The 17921-nt window shown below is 65.3% G+C and overlaps 1 protein-coding gene across 1 annotated transcript; it reads left to right on the top strand.

Annotated features, from left to right (window-relative positions):
* Positions 1 to 127: 127 nt before the first annotated feature.
* Positions 128 to 15513, top strand: STIP1 (stress induced phosphoprotein 1). The gene is given in 15 exon segments (XM_059872356.1): positions 128 to 217; positions 1221 to 1283; positions 1285 to 1431; positions 2663 to 2804; positions 4462 to 4603; positions 6927 to 7089; positions 8809 to 8935; positions 9026 to 9128; positions 9211 to 9331; positions 9418 to 9514; positions 9598 to 9722; positions 10565 to 10601; positions 10827 to 10930; positions 13574 to 13746; positions 15292 to 15513. Coding segments are annotated over 15 exon segments (1707 nt in total). The 3' UTR covers positions 15365 to 15513.
* Positions 15514 to 17921: the final 2408 nt, after the last annotated feature.

The following is a 17921-nucleotide window of genomic DNA, read 5'->3' as shown; positions in this document are numbered from 1 at the left end:
CCCCGATGCCGGCTTCCGTCTGGAAGGAGGCGGGCCCCTCTGCGCGCGACAGCCAATGGGAAGGCGGGAGCTCAGGAGACGACCAATGGGAGCGCGCGCGGGGGCGGGCGGGCGGGGCGGGCGGCCAATGGGGCGCGGGGGGCGTGGCCGCGGGGTTCTAGCAGCTTCCAGAGGGCGGCGCGGGAGCGGCGGGAGCGGAGCCGCGGCCATGGAGGAGGTGGGGGGGCAGCGGCCCTGAGGGGTCCCGGGGCGGGCGGAGGGGCCTGAGGGGAAGCGGGAGCGGGTGAGCTCCGGGGGCAGGGCTGAGGGTCGGGGCTGGGTTTGTTGGCGATCCCGAACGGGGCTCGGGGGGTCGCTGCCGGGGTCGGGGCGCTCTGAGGGGAGCGCGGGGCCCTGAGGGGGCTCGGGGCGGTTTGGGCTTGTCTGGGGGTCCCTGAGGGGGCTCAGGGTCCTTGAGGGGGCGAGGGGGGTCTGAAGGGGTTTGGGCTGTCCGGGAAGCGCCTCCTTGCTCACGTTCTTGTTCTTTTTCCTTCCCTCCTCTTCGCTTCTCCTTCATCTTCACCGCCCTCGTCTTCATCCTTCCGGCCTTGCTCCCGCTCTTCTCTCTCTGCCTGTCACTTGCCCTCTCTTGCTTCTTCATCCTCCTCATCTTCCTCGCACCGTCATTATTCTCATGTTCCTCACACTTTCATTCTTATCTTCCTCGCGCTTTGATTCTCATTTTCCTCACACTTTCATCCTTGTCTCCCTCGTGCCTTCATCCTCCTCGCCTTCCTGACACCTTCATCCTCCTCACCCTCCTCACCTTCTTCACCCCTTGTTGCTCCCGGCCCTTCGCTGTTCTTCGTCCGTCCCTTTCCTCTCCTCTCCTTCATCCTCTTCCCTTCCCGTGCCTCCTCTTCCTCCTCCCCGTTCACCTGCCCGCTCCCTCTCTCCCCATTCCCGTGCCTCCTCGTCCTCTTCTTCCTCCCTTCCCTTCCCATTCCCGTGCCTCCTCTTCCTCTCCTCCTTTCCCTTTCCTGTGCTTCCCCCACCTCCGTTCCCCTACCTGCTCTTCCTCTCCCCGTTCCCGTGCCCCGTTCCCGTTCCTCCTCTCCCGTTCCCGTTCCTCCTCTTCCTCTCCCCGTTCCCATTCCCCCTCTCCCCGTTCCCGTGCCCCCTCTCTCTCCCCGTTACCCGCACCCCTCCCGTTCCCGCTCGGTTCCCGGCGGCTCCCGCAGGCTCAGGAGCTGAAGGAGCGGGGGAACCGGGCGCTGGCGGCGGGGGACGTGGGGGCGGCCGTGGGGGCACTACTCGGCCGCCATCGCCCGGGACCCCAACAACCACGTCCTGTTCAGCAACCGCTCGGCCGCCTACGCGCGCCTCGGCGACTACGGGAAGGCCCTGGCCGATGCCTGCCGCACGCTGGAGCTGCGGCCCGACTGGGCCAAGGTGGGCACCGGGGGGATCTGGGGGGCTCAGGGTGAATGGTCTGGGGGGCCCTGGCTGATGCCTGCCCCACGCTGGAGCTGCGGCCCGACTGGGCCAAGGTGGGCACTGGGGGGAGATGGAGGGGTGGGGGGATCTGGGGGGCTCAGGGGGGATGGTCTGGGGGGGCCCTGGCTGATTCCTGCCCCATGCTGGAGCTGTGGCCCGACTGGGCCAAGGTGGGCACCGGGGGGAGATGGAGGGCTGGGGGGCTCAGGGGGGCTCAGGGGGGATGGTCTGGGGGGGCCCTGGCTGATTCCTGCCCCATGCTGGAGCTGCGGCCCGACTGGGCCAAGGTGGGCACCAGGGGGAGATGGAGGGCTGGGGGGCTTAGGGGGGATGGTCTGGGGGGGCCCTGGCTGATTCCTGCCCCTTGCTGGAGCTGTGGCCTGACTGGGCCAAGGTGGGCACCGGGGGAGATGGAGGGCTGGGGGGGCTCAGGGGGGGTGGTCTGGGGGAGCCCTGGCTGATGCCTGCCCCACGCTGGAGCTGCGGCCCGACTGGGCCAAGGTGGGCACCGGGGGGAGATGGAGGGCTGGGGGGATCTGGGGGGATGGTCTGGGGGGGCCCTGGCTGATTCCTGCCCCATGCTGGAGCTGTGGCCTGACTGGGCCAAGGTGGGCACCGGGGGGAGATGGAGGGCTGGGGGGCTCAGGGGGGATGGTCTGGGGGGGCCCTGGCTGGTTCCTGCCCCTTGCTGGAGCTGCGGCCTGACTGGGCCAAGGTGGGCACCGGGGGGAGATGGAGGGCTGGGGGGCTCAGGGGGGGATGGTCTGGGGGGTCCCTGGCTGATTCCTGCCCCACGCTGGAGCTGTGGCCTGACTGGGCCAAGGTGGGCACCGGGGGGGCTTGGGGGGTGTGGGGGGGATGAGGGGGAACGTGGGGGGATGGAGGTGAGGGTGGTGTGCAGGGCTTGGTGGGGGATGGAGGGATGGGGTAGGGGGATGGTTTGGGGGTCTGTGCAGCCTCTATGGGGTCATTTAGGGGACAGGGTGGGGGGCTGATTTTGGGGGGGGTCTGTACAGCCCTCGTTGGGTCATGGGGGGGTGATCAGGGGGGTCTGTACAGCCCCCACTTGGTCATTAAGGGTCAGGGTGGGGGTCTGACCCTGGCGGGGGGGTCAGGGTGGGGGGTCCCAGCCCCCCCAGAGGCCAGCTCAGGGCTGTCACCATCTGTCCCCCGCCGTGTCCCCCAGGGGTACTCGCGCAAGGCGGCGGCTCTGGAGTTCCTGCAGCGCCTGGAGGAGGCCAAGGCCACCTACGAGGAGGGGCTGGCCCGGGAGCCGGGCAACGAGCAGCTCCTGCAGGGCCTGCGCGGGGTGGAGGCCAGGCTGGCGGGTAGGGGGGCTCTGGGGGGGAGGTTTTGGGTGGCCCCGAAAGGTTTTGGGTGGCCTGGAGAAGTTTTGGGTTGCCCTGAAAGGATTAGGGTGGCCCCAAAGGATTTTGAGTGGCCTGGAGAGGTTTTGGGTGGCCCAGAGAAGTTTTGGGTGGCCCTGGAAGGTTTTGGGTGGCTCTGGAGAGATTTTGGGTGGCCCAGAGAAGTTTTGGGTGGTCCTGAAAGGTTTTGGGTTGCCCTGAAAGGATTTGGGTGGCCCCAAAGGATTTTGAGTGGCCTGGAGAGGTTTTGGGTGTCCATGGAAGGTTTTGGGTGGCCCGGAGAGGTTTTGGGTGGCCTGGAGAGGTTTTGGCTGGCCCAGAGAAGTTTTGAGTGGCCTGGAGAGATTTTGGGTGGCCCAGAGAAGTTTTGGGTGGTCCTGAAAGGTTTTGGGTTGCCCTGAAAGGATTTGGGTGGCCCCAAAGGATTTTGAGTGGCCTGGAGAGGTTTTGGGTGTCCATGGAAGGTTTTGGGTGGCCCGGAGAGGTTTTGGGTGGCCTGGAGAAGTTTTGGGTGGTCCTGAAAGGTTTTGGATGGCTCTGGAGAGATTTTAGGTGGCCCTGGAGAGGTTCTGGGTGTCCTTGGAAGGTTTTGGGTGGCCCAGAGAAGTTTTGGGTGGCCTGGAGAGGTTTTGGTTGGCCCAGAGAAGTGTTGAGTGGCCTGGAGAGATTTTGGGTGGCCCAGAGAAGTTTTGGGTGGTCCTGAAAGGTTTTGGGTTGCCCTGAAAGGATTAGGGTGGCCCCAAAAGATTTTGAGTGGCCTGGAGAGGTTTTGAGCGGCCCGGAGAAGTTTTGGGTGGTCCTGAAAGGTTTTGGGTGGCCCTGGAAGGTTTTGAGTGGCCCAGAGAAGTTTTGGGTGGCTCTGAAAAGTTTTGGGTGTCCCTGGAAGATTTTGGGTTGCCCTGAAAGGATTCGGGTGGCCCCAAAAGATTTTGAGTGGCCTGGAGAGGTTTTGAGTGGCCCGGAGAGGTTTTGAGTGGCCTGGAGAGATTTTGGGTGGCCTGGAGAAGTTTTGGGTTGCCCTGAAAGGATTAGGGTGGCCTCAAAGGATTTTGAGTGGCCTGGAGAGGTTTTGGGTGGCCCAGAGAAGTTTTGAGTGGCCTGGAGAGATTTTGGGTGGCCCAGAGAAGTTTTGGGTGGTCCTGAAAGGTTTTGGGTTGCCCTGAAAGGATTAGGGTGGCCCCAAAGGATTTTGAGTGGCCTGGAGAGGTTTTGGGTGGCCCAGAGAAGTTTTGGGTGGCTCTGAAAAGTTTTGGGTGTCCCTGGAAGGTTTTGGGTGGCCCTGAAAGGATTAGGGTGGCCCCCAAAAGATTTTGAGTGGCCTGGAGAGGTTTTGGGTGGCCCAGAGAAGTTTTGGGTGGCCCTGGAAGGTTTTGGGTGGCCTGGAGAGGTTTTGGGTGGCCCAGAGAAGTTTTGGGTGGCTCTGAAAAGTTTTGGGTGTCCCTGGAAGATTTTGGGTGTCCCTGAAAGTTTTTGGCTAACTCTAAAACTTTCTGGGTGGCCCGGAGAGTTTCAGGCTCCCGGGCAGGTGGAGAAGGGCGACTTTGGGGCGCTCAGAGCGGGATTTGAGAATCCCTGAGCTGATTTTTGGGGCGCCTGCCCCTTTGTGCCCCCGTTGCAGAGCGGAAGCTGCTGAACCCCTTCAGTGCCCCCGACCTGCTGGCCCGGCTGGAGGCTGACCCCCGAACCCGGGGGCTGCTGGGGGACCCCGAGTACCGGCGGCTGCTGGAGACGCTGCGCAGCGACCCCGGGCAGCTGGGGGCGTCAGTGAGGGGCTGGGGGTGGCTGGGGAGGGGGGTTTGGGGGGCTGGGAGGGTTTTTGAGGGGCTGGGGAGGGGGGTTTGGGGTGCTGAGAGGGTTTTTGAGGGGCTGGGGAGGGGGGTTTGGGGTGCTGAGAGGGGATTTGGGGGGCCTTGGAGGGGGGTTTGGGGGGCTTGGAGGGTTTTTGAGGGGCTGGGGAGGAGGGTTTGGGGTGCTGAGAGGGGATTTGAGGGGCTGGGAGGGGGGTTTGGGGTGCTGAGAGGGGATTTGAGGGGCTGGGGAGGGGGGTTTGGGGGGCTTGGAGGGTTTTTTGAGGGGCTGGGGAGGGGGGGTTTGGGGTGCTGAGAGGGGATTTGAGGGGCTGGGAGGGGGGTTTGGTGGGGGCTGGGAGGGTTTTTGAGGGGCTGGGGAGGGGGGTTTGGGGGGCTTGGAGGGGATTTGAGGGGCTGGGGAGGGGGGTTTGGGGTGCTGAGAGGGGATTTGGGGGGCTGGGAGGGGGGTTTGGGGGGCTTGGAGGGTTTTTGAGTGGCTGGGAAGGGGGGTTTGGGGTGCTGAGAGGGGATTTGGGGGGCTTGGAGGGGGGTTTGGGGGGCTTGGAGGGTTTTTGAGGGGCTGGGGAGGGGGGTTTGGGGTGCTGAGAGGGGATTTGAGGGGCTGGGGAGGGGGGTTTGGGGGTGCTGAGAGGGGATTTGAGGGGCTGGGAGGGGGTTTGGGGGGCTTGGAGGGTTTTTGAGGGGCTGGGGAGGGGGGTTTGGGGGGCTTGGAGGGTTTTTGAGGGGCTGGGAGGGGGGTTTGGGGGGCTTGGAGGGTTTTTGAGGGGCTGGGGAGGGGGGGTTTGGGGGGCTGGGAGGGTTTTTGAGGGGGCTGGGAGGGGGGTTTGGGGGGCTTGGAGGGTTTTTGAGGGGCTGGGGAGGGGGGTTTGGGGTGCTGAGAGGGGATTTTGAGGGGCTTGGAGGGGGGTTTGGGGGGCTCGGAGGGGATTTGAGGGGCTGGGAGGGGGGTTTGGGGGGCTTGGAGGGTTTTTTGAGGGGCTGGGGAGGGGGGTTTGGGGTGCTGAGAGGGGATTTGAGGGGCTGGGGAGGGGGGTTTGGGGGGCTGGGAGGGTTTTTGAGGGGCTGGGGAGGGGGGTTTGGGGGGCTTGGAGGGTTTTTGAGGGGCTGGGGAGGGGGGTTTGGGGGGCTTGGAGGGGATTTGAGGGGCTGGGGAGGGGGGTTTGGGGTGCTGAGAGGGGATTTGAGGGGCTGGGGAGGGGGGGTTTGGGGTGCTGAGAGGGGATTTGAGGGGCTGGGAGGGGGGTTTGGGGGGCTCTGGGAGGGGGGTTTGGGGGGCTTGGAGGGTTTTTGAGGGGCTGGGGAGGGGGGTTTGGGGTGCTGAGAGGGGATTTGGGGGGCTTGGAGGGGGGTTTGGTGGGGCTTGGAGGGTTTTTGAGGGGCTGGGGAGGAGGGTTTGGGGTGCTGAGAGGGGATTTGAGGGGCTGGGGAGGGGGGTTTGGGGGGCTTGGAGGGTTTTTGAGGGGCTGGGAGGGGGGTTTGGGGGGCTGGGAGGGATTGGGGAGGGTTTGAAGGAGGCTGGGAGGGGTTTTGAGGGGGTGGGAAGGAGTTTTGGGGGGCTCTGGGGGCCTGGGGAGGGGATTGAGAGCAATTTTGAGGGGCTGGGATGGAGTTTTGGGGGGACTCAGGGGGTCTCTGGCTGATTTGGGGGGGTTAGGAAAAGAGCAGGGTGGCTGGGGTGGGACTTAGGGTGCAGATTTTGGGGTGCAGCCCCCTCGGGGAGTTTTGGGATGGGGATTTTGGGGTGCAGCCCCCTCGAGGGAGTTTTGGGATGGGGATTTTGGGGTGCAGCCCCCTCGGGGGAGTTTTGGGATGGAGATTTTGGGGTGTAGCCCCCTCGGGGGAGTTTTGGGGTGGGGATTTTGGGTGCAGCCCCTCGGGGGAGTTTTGGGGTGGAGATTTTGGGGTGCAGCCCGCTCGGGGGGAGTTTTGGGATGGGGATTTTGGGGTGTAGCCCCCTCGGGGGAGTTTTGGGATGGGGATTTTGGGGTGCAGCCCCCTCGGGGGAGTTTTGGGGTGGGGATTTTGGGGTGTAGCCCCCTCGGGGGAGTTTTGGGATGGGGATTTTGGGTGCAGCCCCCTCGGGGGAGTTTTGGGGTGGAGATTTTGGGGTGCAGCCCCCTCGGGGGAGTTTTGGGATGGGGATTTTGGGGTGTAGCCCCCTCGGGGAGTTTTGGGGTGGGGATTTTGGGGTGTAGCCCCCTCGGGGGAGTTTTGGGGTGGGGATTTTGGGGTGCAGCCCCCCCCCCCAAGGCCCTCGTTGCCCCCTCCCCAGGAAGCTGCAGGACCCGCGGGTGATGACGACGCTGAGCGTGCTGCTGGGGGTGGAGCTGAGCGGGGCTGAGGAAGAGGAGGAAGCCCCTTCCCCACCCCCCCCACCCCCACCACCCCCCTCTCAGCCCCCCCCGACTGAGGAGCTCCCCCAGAACAAGCAGGAGGTGAGGGGGGGGTCCCCAAAACGGGGTTGGGGGAGCCCTGCACACCTGAGGAGACCCCAGGGCTGAGGGGAGTTTTGGGGGTGTGGAGGGGAATTTGGGGGGGCTGTGGGGCAGGATTTGGGGTACTGGGGGAGGAGGGGGGATTTGGGGAGGGTCCCAGCCAGGTTTTGGAGTGAGGGGCCAGGTTTAGGGGAATCTCCATAGTGGGAGGAGTTGGGTCATGAGGGGAGGATCTGGGTGTGAAATTTGGGGTGATTCCAGCCATTTTTGGGGTTCCCCCAGGCCCAGAAGGAGAAGGAGCTGGGCCATGGGGGAAGGACCTGGGTGTGAAATTTGGGGTGATTCCAGCCATTTTTGGGGTTCCCCCAGGCCCAGAAGGAGAAGGAGCTGGGCCATGGTGGGAAGGATCTGGGTGTGAAATTTGGGTGATTCCAGCCATTTTTGGGGTTCCCCCAGGCCCAGAAGGAGCTGGGCCATATGGGGAGGACCTGGGTGTGAAATTTGGGGTGATTCCAGCCATTTTTGGGGTTCCCCCCCAGGCCCAGAAGGAGAAGGAGCTGGGCCATGGTGGGAGAAGGAGCTGGGCCATGGTGGGAAGGACCTGGGTGTGAAATTTGGGGTGATTCCAGCCATTTTTGGGGTTCCCCCAGGCCCAGAAGGAGAAGGAGCTGGGCCATGGTGGGAAGGATCTGGGTGTGAAATTTGGGGTGATTTCAGCCATTTTTGGGGTTCCCCCTCAGGCCCAGAAGGAGAAGGAGCTGGGCCATGGGGGAAGGACCTGGGTGTGAAATTTGGGGTGATTCCAGCCATTTTTGGGGTTCCCCCCCAGGCCCAGAAGGAGAAGGAGCTGGGCCATGGTGGGAAGGACCTGGGTGTGAAATTTGGGGTGATTCCAGCCGATTTTGGGGTTCCCCCCCAGGCCAGAAGGAGAAGGAGCCTGGGCCATGGTGGGAGAAGGAGCTGGGCCATGGTGGGAAGGACCTGGGTGTGAAATTTGGGGTGATTCCAGCCATTTTTGGGGTTCCCCCCCAGGCCCAGAAGGAGAAGGAGCTGGGCCATGGTGGGAAGGACCTGGGTGTGAAATTTGGGGTGATTCCAGCCATTTTTGGGGTTCCCTCAGGCCCAGAAGGAGAAGGAGCTGGGCCATGATGGGAAGGATCTGGGTGTGAAATTTGGGGTGATTCCAGCCATTTTTGGGGTTCCCCCCCAGGCCCAGAAGGAGAAGGAGCTGGGCCATGGTGGGAGAAGGAGCTGGGCCATGGGGGAAGGACCTGGGTGTGAAATTTGGGGTGATTCCAGCCGATTTTGGGGTTCCCCCAGGCCCAGAAGGAGAAGGAGCTGGGCCGTGATGGGAGAAGGAGCTGGGCCATGGTGGGAAGGATCTGGATGTGAAATTTGGGGTGATTCCAGCCGATTTTGGGGTTCCCCCAGGCCTAGAAGGAGAAGGAGCTGGGTCATGGTGGGAAGGATCTGGGTGTGAAATTTGGGGTGATTCCAGCCATTTTTGGGGTTCCCCCAGGCCCAGAAGGAGAAGGAGCCGGGCCATGGTGGGAGAAGGAGCTGGGCCATAGGGGAAGGACCTGGGTGTGAAATTTGGGGTGATTTCAGCCGATTTTGGGGTTTTCCCCCCAGGCCCAGAAGGAGAAGGAGCTGGGCCATGGGGGGAGGACCTGGGTGTGAAATTTGGGGTGATTCCAGCCATTTTTGGGGTTCCCCCAGGCCCAGAAGGAGAAGGAGCTGGGCAACGCCGCCTACAAGCGCAAGGAGTTCCCGGCCGCGCTGGAGCACTACACCCGCGCCGAGCAGCTGGACCCCACCAACATGACCTACGTCACCAACCAAGCAGGTTTGTCACCCTAAACCCCCCCAAAACCATCCCCCCGAACCCCAAAACCCCCCCTGAACCCCAAATTTCCCCCTCCCCTCCCCATCCCAGCCGTGTACTTCGAGACGGGCGAGTACGAGCGGTGCCGGGCGCTGTGCGAGCGCGCCATCGAGGTGGGCCGGGAGAACCGTGAGGATTACAGGCAGATTGCCAAGTGAGTCTGGGGGCTTTGGGGTGTCTGGGGGGGGTCCTTGCTGTCCCCCTGTCCCCCCCCAAACTGTCCCTGTCCCCCGCAGGGCGTACGCGAGGATCGGGAACTCGTATTTCCGCGAGGAGCGCTACAAGGACGCCGTGCACTTCTACAACAAATCCCTGGCCGAGCACCGCACGCCCGACGTGCTCAAGAAGTGTCAGCAGGTGACTTGGGGGAGACACGGGGACACTTGGGGTGACCCCCTCAGCCCCTCCCTGACCCCCCCAAATCCCTGCTGCTGCTGCTGCAGGCTGAGAAGATCCTGAAGGAGCAGGAGCGCTTGGCCTACATCGACCCCGACCTGGCGCTGGAGGAGAAGAACAAAGGCAACGAGTGCTTCCAGCGAGGTCTGGGGGGGGGCTCTGAGGGTTTTGGGGGGGCTTTCAGAGGTTGGGGCACCCTCTGAGGGTGAGGAGGGGTCTTTTTTTAGGGGATTACCCCCAGGCCATGAAGCACTACAGCGAGGCCATCCGGCGCAACCCGCACGAGGCGCGGCTCTACAGCAACCGCGCCGCCTGCTACACCAAACTGCTGGAGTTCCCGCTGGCCCTCAAGGTCTGGGGCTGCCCTGGGGGGTCCTGGGGGGGTTGGGACCGGTTTGGGGGGTCCTGGGGGGGTTTGGGACCGGTTTGGGGGGTCCTGGGGTTGGTTTGGGGGGTCTGGGACTGGTTTGGGGGTGTCCTGGGGGGGTTTGGGGGTCCTGGGGGTTGGTTTGGGACTGGTTTGGGGGGGTTGGGACTGGTTTGGGGGGTCTGGGACTGGTTTGGGGGGGTTGAGACTGGTTTGGGGGGGTTGGGACTGGTTTGGGAGGTCCTGGGAGGGTTTGGGACTGGTTTGGGGGGTCCTGGGGGTTGGTTTGGGGGGTCTGGGACTGGTTTGGGGAGTCCTGGGGGGGTCTGGGACTGGTTTGGGGGGTTGGGACTGGTTTGGGAGGTCCTGGGGGGTTTGGGACTGGTTTGGGGGGTCCTGGGGGTTGGTTTGGGGGGTTGGGACTGGTTTGGAGGGTGCTGGGGGGGTTTGGGACTGCTTTGGGGGGTCTGGGACTGGTTTGGGGAGTCCTGGGGGGGTTTGGGACTGGTTTGGTGGGTCCTGGGGGTTGGTTTGGGGGTCTGGGACTGGTTTGGGGAGTTCTGGGGGGGTTGGGACTGGTTTGGGGGGGTCCTGGGGGTTGGTTTGGGACTGGTTTGGGGGGTTGGGACTGGTTTGTGGGGTCCTGGGGGGGTTTGGGGGGTCTGGGACTGGTTTGGGGGGTCCTGGGGGTTGGTTTGGGGGCACAGAGGGTCCTGGGGGCTGTTTTGGGGGCACAGAAGAGGTGCTGGGGTTGTCTGTGGGGTGCAGGGGCACTTTGGGGCACTTTGAGACCCTCCTGACCCCCCCCCCCCTTTGTCCCCACCCAGGACTGTGAGGAGTGCATCAGGCTGGAGCCCACCTTCAGTGAGTGGGGGACACAAAGGGACAGCAGGGGACAGGCCGTGCCCTTCCTCTGCTTCACCCTCACCATCCTCACCCTCCTCCTTCTCTGCGTGTGCCTTCCTCGTCCTGCTCTACCTGGACCCTCCTGTCCCCGTGTCCCCTGCTGTCCCTGTGTCCCCTGCTGTCCCTGTGTCCCTCCATGTCCCCTGCTGTCCCTGCTGTCCCTGTGTCCCCTGCTGTCCCCAGTCAAGGGTTACACGCGGAAGGCGGCGGCGCTCGAGGCCATGCGCGATTACACCAAGGCCATGGAGGTTTATCAGCGCGCCCTGGACCTCGACCCCTCCTGCAAGGTGGGCCCGGGACCCCCCTGAGACCCCCAGTGCCCCCTGTGTCCCTTGGTGTCCCCCCCGTGCCCCCCAGGAGGGTGCAGGGGGCAGCGGTACTCTCGGAGCCCCCTGTCACCTGTGTCACCTGTGTCACCTCCAACCCCTGTGACACCCCCAGATCCCTGTGTCACCTCCAACCCCTGTGACACCCCTGACCCCTGTGTCACCTGTGTCACCTCCAACCCCTGTGACACCCCCGTCCCCTGTGTCACCTCCAAGCCCTGCGACACCCCCAGATCCCTGTGTCACCTGTGTCACCTCCAACCCCTGTGACACCCCCTGACCCCTGTGTCACCTGTGTCACCTCCAACCCCTGTGACACCCCCAGATCCCTGTGTCACCTCCAAGCCCTGTGACATCCCCGGATCTCTGTGACACCCCCATGCCCCTGGTGCCCCTCTGTGACCCCCCCCTGTGCCCACCATGCCCTTGGTGACCCCCTGTGCCCCTTGGTGACCCCCTGTGCCCCTTGGTGACCCCCCCGTGCCCTTGGTGCCCCCCAGGAAGCTGCGGAGGGGCTGCGGCGCTGCGTGCGGGGGCAGCAGCAGCGCTCGGAGCCCCCCCGATCCCTGTGACACCCGTGTCCCCTCTAACCCCTGTGTCACCCCTGTGTCACCCCCGTGCCCTTGGTGACCCCCCATGCCTTGGTGCCCCCCAGGAGGCTGCAGAGGGGCTGCGGCGCTGCGTGCGGGGGCAGCAGCAGCGCTCGGAGCCCCCCGATCACTGTGACACCCGTGTCCCCTCTAATCCTTGTGTCACCCCTGTGTCACCCCCGTGCTCCCTGTGCCCTTGGTGACCCCCTGTGCCCCCCGTGCCCCCCAGGAAGCTGCAGAGGGGCTGCGGCGCTGCGTGCGGGGGCAGCAGCAGCGCTCGGAGCCCCCGATCCCTGTGACACCTGTGTCCCCTCTAATCCCTGTGTCACCCCTATGTCACCCCCTTGGTGACCCCCTGTGCCCCTTGGTGACCCCCTGTGCCCTTGGTGCCCCCTAGGAGGCTGCGGAGGGGCTGCGGCGCTGCGTGCGGGGGCAGCAGCAGCGCTCGGAGCCCCCCAGTCCCTGTGACACCGGTGTCCCCTCTAACCCCTGTGTCACCCCTGTGTCACCCCCGTGCCCCCCATGCACTTGGTGACCCCCCCGTGCCCCTTGGTGACCCCCTGTGCCCCTTGGTGACCCCCTGTGCCCCCCAGGAAGCTGCGGAGGGGCTGCGGCGCTGCGTGCGGGGGCAGCAGCAGCGCTCGGATCCCCCCCGATCCCTGTGACACCCGTGTCCCCTCTAACCCCTGTGTCACCCCTGTGTCACCCCCATGCCCTTGGTGACCCCCATGCCTTGGTGCCCCCCAGGAGGCTGCGGAGGGGCTGCGGCGCTGCGTGCGGGGGCAGCAGCAGCGCTCGGAGCCCCCTGATCCCTGTGACACCCGTGTCCCCTCTAATCCCTGTGTCACCCCTGTGTCACCCCCGTGCCCTTGGTGACCCCCTGTGCCCCTTGGTGACCCCCTGTGCCCTTGGTGACCCCCAGGAGGCTGCAGAGGGGCTGCGGCGCTGCGTGCGGGGGCAGCAGCAGCGCTCGGATCCCCCCCGATCCCTGTGACACCCGTGTCCCCTCTAACCCCTGTGTCACCCCTGTGTCACCCCCGTGCCCTTGGTGACCCCCTGTGCCCCTTGGTGACCCCCCTGTGCCCCTTGGTGACCCCCCCCATGCCTTGGTGCCCCCCAGGAGGCTGCGGAGGGGCTGCGGCGCTGCGTGCGGGGGCAGCAGCAGCGCTCGGAGCCCCCCCGATCCCTGTGACACCCGTGTCCCCTCCAAGCCCTGTGTCACCCCTGTGTCACCCCCGTGCTCCCTGTGCCCTTGGTGACCCCCTGTGCCCCTTGGTGACCCCCTGTGCCCCCCGTACCCCCCAGGAAGCTGCGGAGGGGCTGCGGCGCTGCGTGCGGGGGCAGCAGCAGCGCTCGGATCCCCCCCGATCCCTGTGACACCCGTGTCCCCTCTAATCCTTGTGTCACCCCTGTGTCACCCCCATGCCCTTGGTGACCCCCCATGCCTTGGTGCCCCCCAGGAGGCTGCAGAGGGGCTGCGGCGCTGCGTGCGGGGGCAGCAGCAGCGCTCGGAGCCCCCCGATCCCTGTGACACCCGTGTCCCCTCTAATCCTTGTGTCACCCCTGTGTCACCCCCGTGCTCCCTGTGCCCTTGGTGACCCCCTGTGCCCCTTGGTGACCCCCTGTGCCCCTTGGTGACCCCCTGTGCCCCCCGTGCCCCCCAGGAGGCTGCGGAGGGGCTGCGGCGCTGCGTGCGGGGGCAGCAGCAGCGCTCGGAGCCCCCCAATCCCTGTGACACTCGTGTCCCCTCTAACCCCTGTGTCACCCCTGTGTCACCCCCATGCCCTTGGTGACCCCCTGTGCCCCTCTGTGACCCCCCCTGTGCCCCTTGGTGACCCCCTGTGCCCCCCGTGCCCCCAGGAGGCTGCGGAGGGGCTGCGGCGCTGCGTGCGGGGGCAGCAGCAGCGCTCGGATCCCCCCGATCCCTGTGACACCCGTGTCCCCTCTAACCCCTGTGTCACCCCTGTGTCACCCCCGTGCCCTTGGTGACCCCCCATGCCTTGGTGCCCCCCAGGAGGCTGCGGAGGGGCTGCGGCGCTGCGTGCGGGGGCAGCAGCAGCGCTCGGAGCCCCCCGAGGAGCTGCGGCGCCGGGCCCTGGCCGACCCCGAGGTGCAGCAGATCATGGGGGACCCGGCCATGAGGCTGATCCTGGAGCAGATGCAGAAGGACCCGCAGGCCCTGAGCGAGTCAGTGACACCGGGGGGTGGCACCCAGGGTCACCAGGGCACCGGGGGGGTGGCACTGAGGGTCCCCAAGCAGAGGGTGGCCCTTGTCCCTCATCCTGGAGCAGATGCAGAAGGACCCGCAGGCCCTGAGCGAGTCAGTGACACCGGGGGGTGGCACCGAGGGTCCCCAGGGTCACCAGGGCACCGGGAGGGTGGCACTGAGGGTCCCCAAGCAGAGGGTGGCCCTGTCCCTCATCCTGGAGCAGATGCAGAAGGACCCGCAGGCCCTGAGCGAGTCAGTGACACCAGGGGGTGGCACCCAGGGTCCCCAGGGCACCGGGGGGTGGCACTGAGGGTCCCCAGGGTCACCAGGGCACTGGGGGGGATGGGCCCTGAGGGTCCTGATGTGCTGGGGGGTGGCACTGAGGGTCCTCAGTGTCCCTAGCTGTCCCCAGAGTGTCCCCAGGTGTCCCAGGCAATGCCCAAGCTGTGCCAGGGTGGCACCAAGCCCACCCTGAGCCCTCAGTGGGGCAGGGGTGGTGCCCCCACAGTGTCCCCAACCGTCCTACAGGGTCTCCAGGTGTCCCAGTGTCCCTAAAGTGTCCCCGGGGTGTCCCCAGCTGTCCCCAAGGTGTGCTAGGGTGTCCCTGGCTGTCCCAAAGTGTCCCCAGCTGTCCCAGGGTGTCCCCAAGGTATGCCAGGGTGTCCCCAACTGTCCCCAGCTGTCCCAGAGTGTCCCCAAAGTGTCCTAGGTTGTCCCGAGAGTCCTAGAGTGTCCCCAGCTGTCCCCAAGGTGTCCTCAGCTGTCCCCAAGGTGTGCTAGGGTGTCCCTGGCTGTCCCCAAAGTGTCCCCAGCTGTCCCAAAGTGTCCCACTAGTGTCCCCAGCTGTCCCAGGGTGTCCCCAAAGTGTCACAGAGTGTCCCCAAGGTGTGCTAGGGTATCCCCAACTGTCCCCAGGGTGTCCCCAGCTGTCCCAGGGTGTCCCCAAAGAGTCCCAGGGTGTTCCCACAGTGTCCCCAGCTGTCCCAGGGTGTCCCCAGGGTGTCCCCAGCTGTCCCCAAGGTGTGCTAGGGTGTCCCTGGCTGTCCCCAAAGTGTCCCACTAGTGTCCCCAGCTGTCCCAGGGTGTCCCCAAAGTGTCCCCGGCTGTCCCAGGGTATCCCCAACTGTCCCCAAGGTGTCCCAGGGTGTCCCCAAGGTGTCCCCAGGGTGTCCCCAGCTGTCCCCAAGGTGTCCCCAAAGTGTCCCCGGCTGTCCCAGGGTATCCCCAACTGTCCCCAAGGTGTCCCCGGCTGTCTCAGGGTGTCCCCAGGGTGTCCCCAGCTGTCCCCAAGGTGTCCCAAGGTGTCCCCAGCTGTCCCAGGGTGTCCCCAGCTGTCCCCAAGGTGTCCCCAACTGTCCCCAGGATGTCCCCATCTGTCCCAGGGTGTCCCCAGCTGTCCCAGAGTGTCCCCAGCTGTCCCAGAGTGTCCCCAGCTGTCCCCAAGGTGTCCCCAGGGTGTCCCCAGCTGTCCCAGGGTGTCCCAGCTGTCCCCCCGTGCCCCCTGACCCCCGCTGTCCCCCCAGGCACCTCAAGAACCCCCTGATAGCCCAGAAGATCCAGAAGCTGATGGATGTGGGGCTCATCGCCATCCGGTGACCCCCCCAAACCCCCCGGGGGACCCCCCTGGGACCCCCCGGGGACACCCCCACCCCTGGGGGGGGTCTGGGGGCGCCGCCCCTCCCCCCCCCCCGCACCCCCTGTCGGTTCTGGGGCGCTGCCACCCCCAATAAAGAGCGGAGCAGTGACCTGGGTGGGGCTTCGGGACATTTGGGGGGGCTTGGGGACATTTTGGGGGGATTTGGGGGGCATTGGGGACAATTTGGGGGGCATTGGGGACAATTTGGGGGGGGTTGGGGACATTCTGGGGGGGTTTGGGGACATTTGGGGGGGATTTGGGGCATTTTGGGGGGGTTTAGGGGGGCATTGGGGACAATTGGGGGGGTTTGGGGACATTTTGGGGGGATTTGGGGACATTTTGGGGGCATTTTGGGGGGCTTTGGGGGCGTTTTGAGGGCATTTGGGGGCATTTTGGGGGGATCTGGGGACATTTGGGGCATTTTGGGGGGATTTGGGGCATTTTGGGGGGATTTGTGGACACTTGGGGGGGGTTTAGGGGGATTTTGGGGACATTTGGGGGCATTTTGGGGGCATTGGGGACAATTTTGGGGGCATTTTGGGGGGATTTGGGGTACACTTGGGGGGATTTGGGGCATTTTGGGGGGGTTTGGGGACATTTTGGGGACATTTGGGGTCATTTTGGGGGGATTTGGGGCATTTTGGGGTGGTTTAGGGGGATTTTGGGGACATTTGGGGTCATTTTGGGGGGATTTGGGGCATTTTGGGGTGGTTTAGGGGGATTTTGGGGACATTTGGGGTCATTTTGGGGGGATTTGGGGCATTTTGGGGTGGTTTAGGGGGATTTTGGGGACATTTGGGGTCCCACTGCCTGAGAGCCCCTCCCTCAAGGATGAGGTGGGACCCCCGTGGGGGAAATGGGGGGGGGGGAAGGAGGGGGCTGAGCCCCTCCCCAAAGATTTTGGGTGTCTGAGACCCCTCCCCCGGGGATTTGGGGGGGGTCCGAGCCCCCCCCCCCACAAAGGCCGAGTCCACCGAGCACCAGGAGCGTGTTGAGTTTTTTGGTGGGGGGGGGATCGGGGGTGACACTTTGGGGACAGGGACAGCAGCCGGGGAGGGGTCTCAGGGGTCGAGCCCCCCCTCCATGAGCCGCTGCAGCTCCTGGGGGTCGCGGGGGGGCCCCCCCAGGACCAGAGCCCCCCCCAGGAACTGGTGCAGGACGCGGGGGGGGGCCGAGAGCACGCGCAGCCCCAGCGTGACGTCACCGCTGAGCCACAGCCGCACCTGGGGGGGGGGGGCGGGGTGAGACCCCTCCCCAAAATCCCAACGGGGCTGCCTGGGGCCTCCCAGTCCCTCCCAGTTTCTGTTCCCAGTGCTCCCAGTCCCTCCCAGTTCCATTCCCAGTCCCTCCCAGTTACCTGCCCGCTGTCCCAGTTCCCGTTCCCAGTGCTCCCAGTCCCTCCCAGTCCCTCCAGTTCCCATTCCCAGTCCCTCCCAGTCCCTCCAGTCCCCGTTCCCAGTGCTCCCAGTCCCTCCCAGTTCCATTCCCAGTCCCTCCCAGTTACCTGCCCGCTGTCCCAGTCCCATTCCCAGTGCTCCCAGTCCCCATTCCCAGTGTTCCCAGTGCTCCCAGTTACCTGCCCACTGTCCCAGTTCCCATTCCCAGTGCTCCCAGTCCCTCCCAGTCCCTCCCAGTCCCTCCAGTCCCCATTCCCAGTGCTCCCAGTTACCTGCCCGCTGTCCCAGTTCCCGTTCCCAGTGCTCCCAGTCCCTCCCAGTCCCTCCAGTTCCCATTCCCAGTCCCTCCCAGTGCTCCCAGTCCCTCCAGTCCCCATTCCCAGTGCTCCCAGTGCTCCCAGTTACCAGCCCGCTGTCCCAGTCCCCATTCCCAGTGCTCCCAGTGCCTCCAGTTCCCATTCCCAGTCCCTCCCAGTACTCCCAGTCCCTCCAGTCCCCATTCCCAGTGCTCCCAGTGCTCCCAGTTACCTGCCTACTGTCCCAGTTCCCGTTCCCAGTGCTCCCAGTGCTCCCAGTTCCCATTCCCAGTGCTCCCAGTCCCTCCCAGTGCTCCCAGTTACCTGCCCGCTGTCCCAGTCCCCATTCCCAGTGCTCCCAGTCCCTCCAGTTCCCATTCCCAGTCCCTCCCAGTGCTCCCGGTCCCTCCAGTCCCCGTTCCCAGTGCTCCAGTGCTCCCAGTGCTCCCAGTTACCTGCCCGCTGTCCCAGTTCCCGTTCCCAGACCCTCCAGTCCCTCCAGTTCCCGTTCCCAGACCCTCCCAGTCCCTCCAGTCCCCATTCCCATTGCTCCCAGTCCCTCCTCGCTCTCCCAGTCCCCATTCCCAGTGCTCCCAGTGCTCCCAGTGACCTGCCCGCTGTCCCAGTCCCCATGCCCAGTGCTCCCAGTCCCCGTTCCCAGTGCTCCCAGTGCTCCCAGTTACCTGCCCGCTGTCCCAGTCCCCATTCCCAGTGCTCCCAGTGCTCCCAGTCCCCGTTCCCAGTGCTCCCAGTCCCTCCAGTGCTCCCAGTTACCTGCCCGCTGTCCCAGTCCCCATTCCAGTGCTCCCAGTCCTCCAGTTCCC

Source organism: Haemorhous mexicanus, chromosome 35, assembly GCF_027477595.1.
Source record: "Haemorhous mexicanus isolate bHaeMex1 chromosome 35, bHaeMex1.pri, whole genome shotgun sequence".
NCBI classification, from domain to species: Eukaryota; Metazoa; Chordata; class Aves; order Passeriformes; family Fringillidae; genus Haemorhous; species Haemorhous mexicanus.
This window is presented reverse-complemented; position numbering and strand designations above follow the sequence as displayed.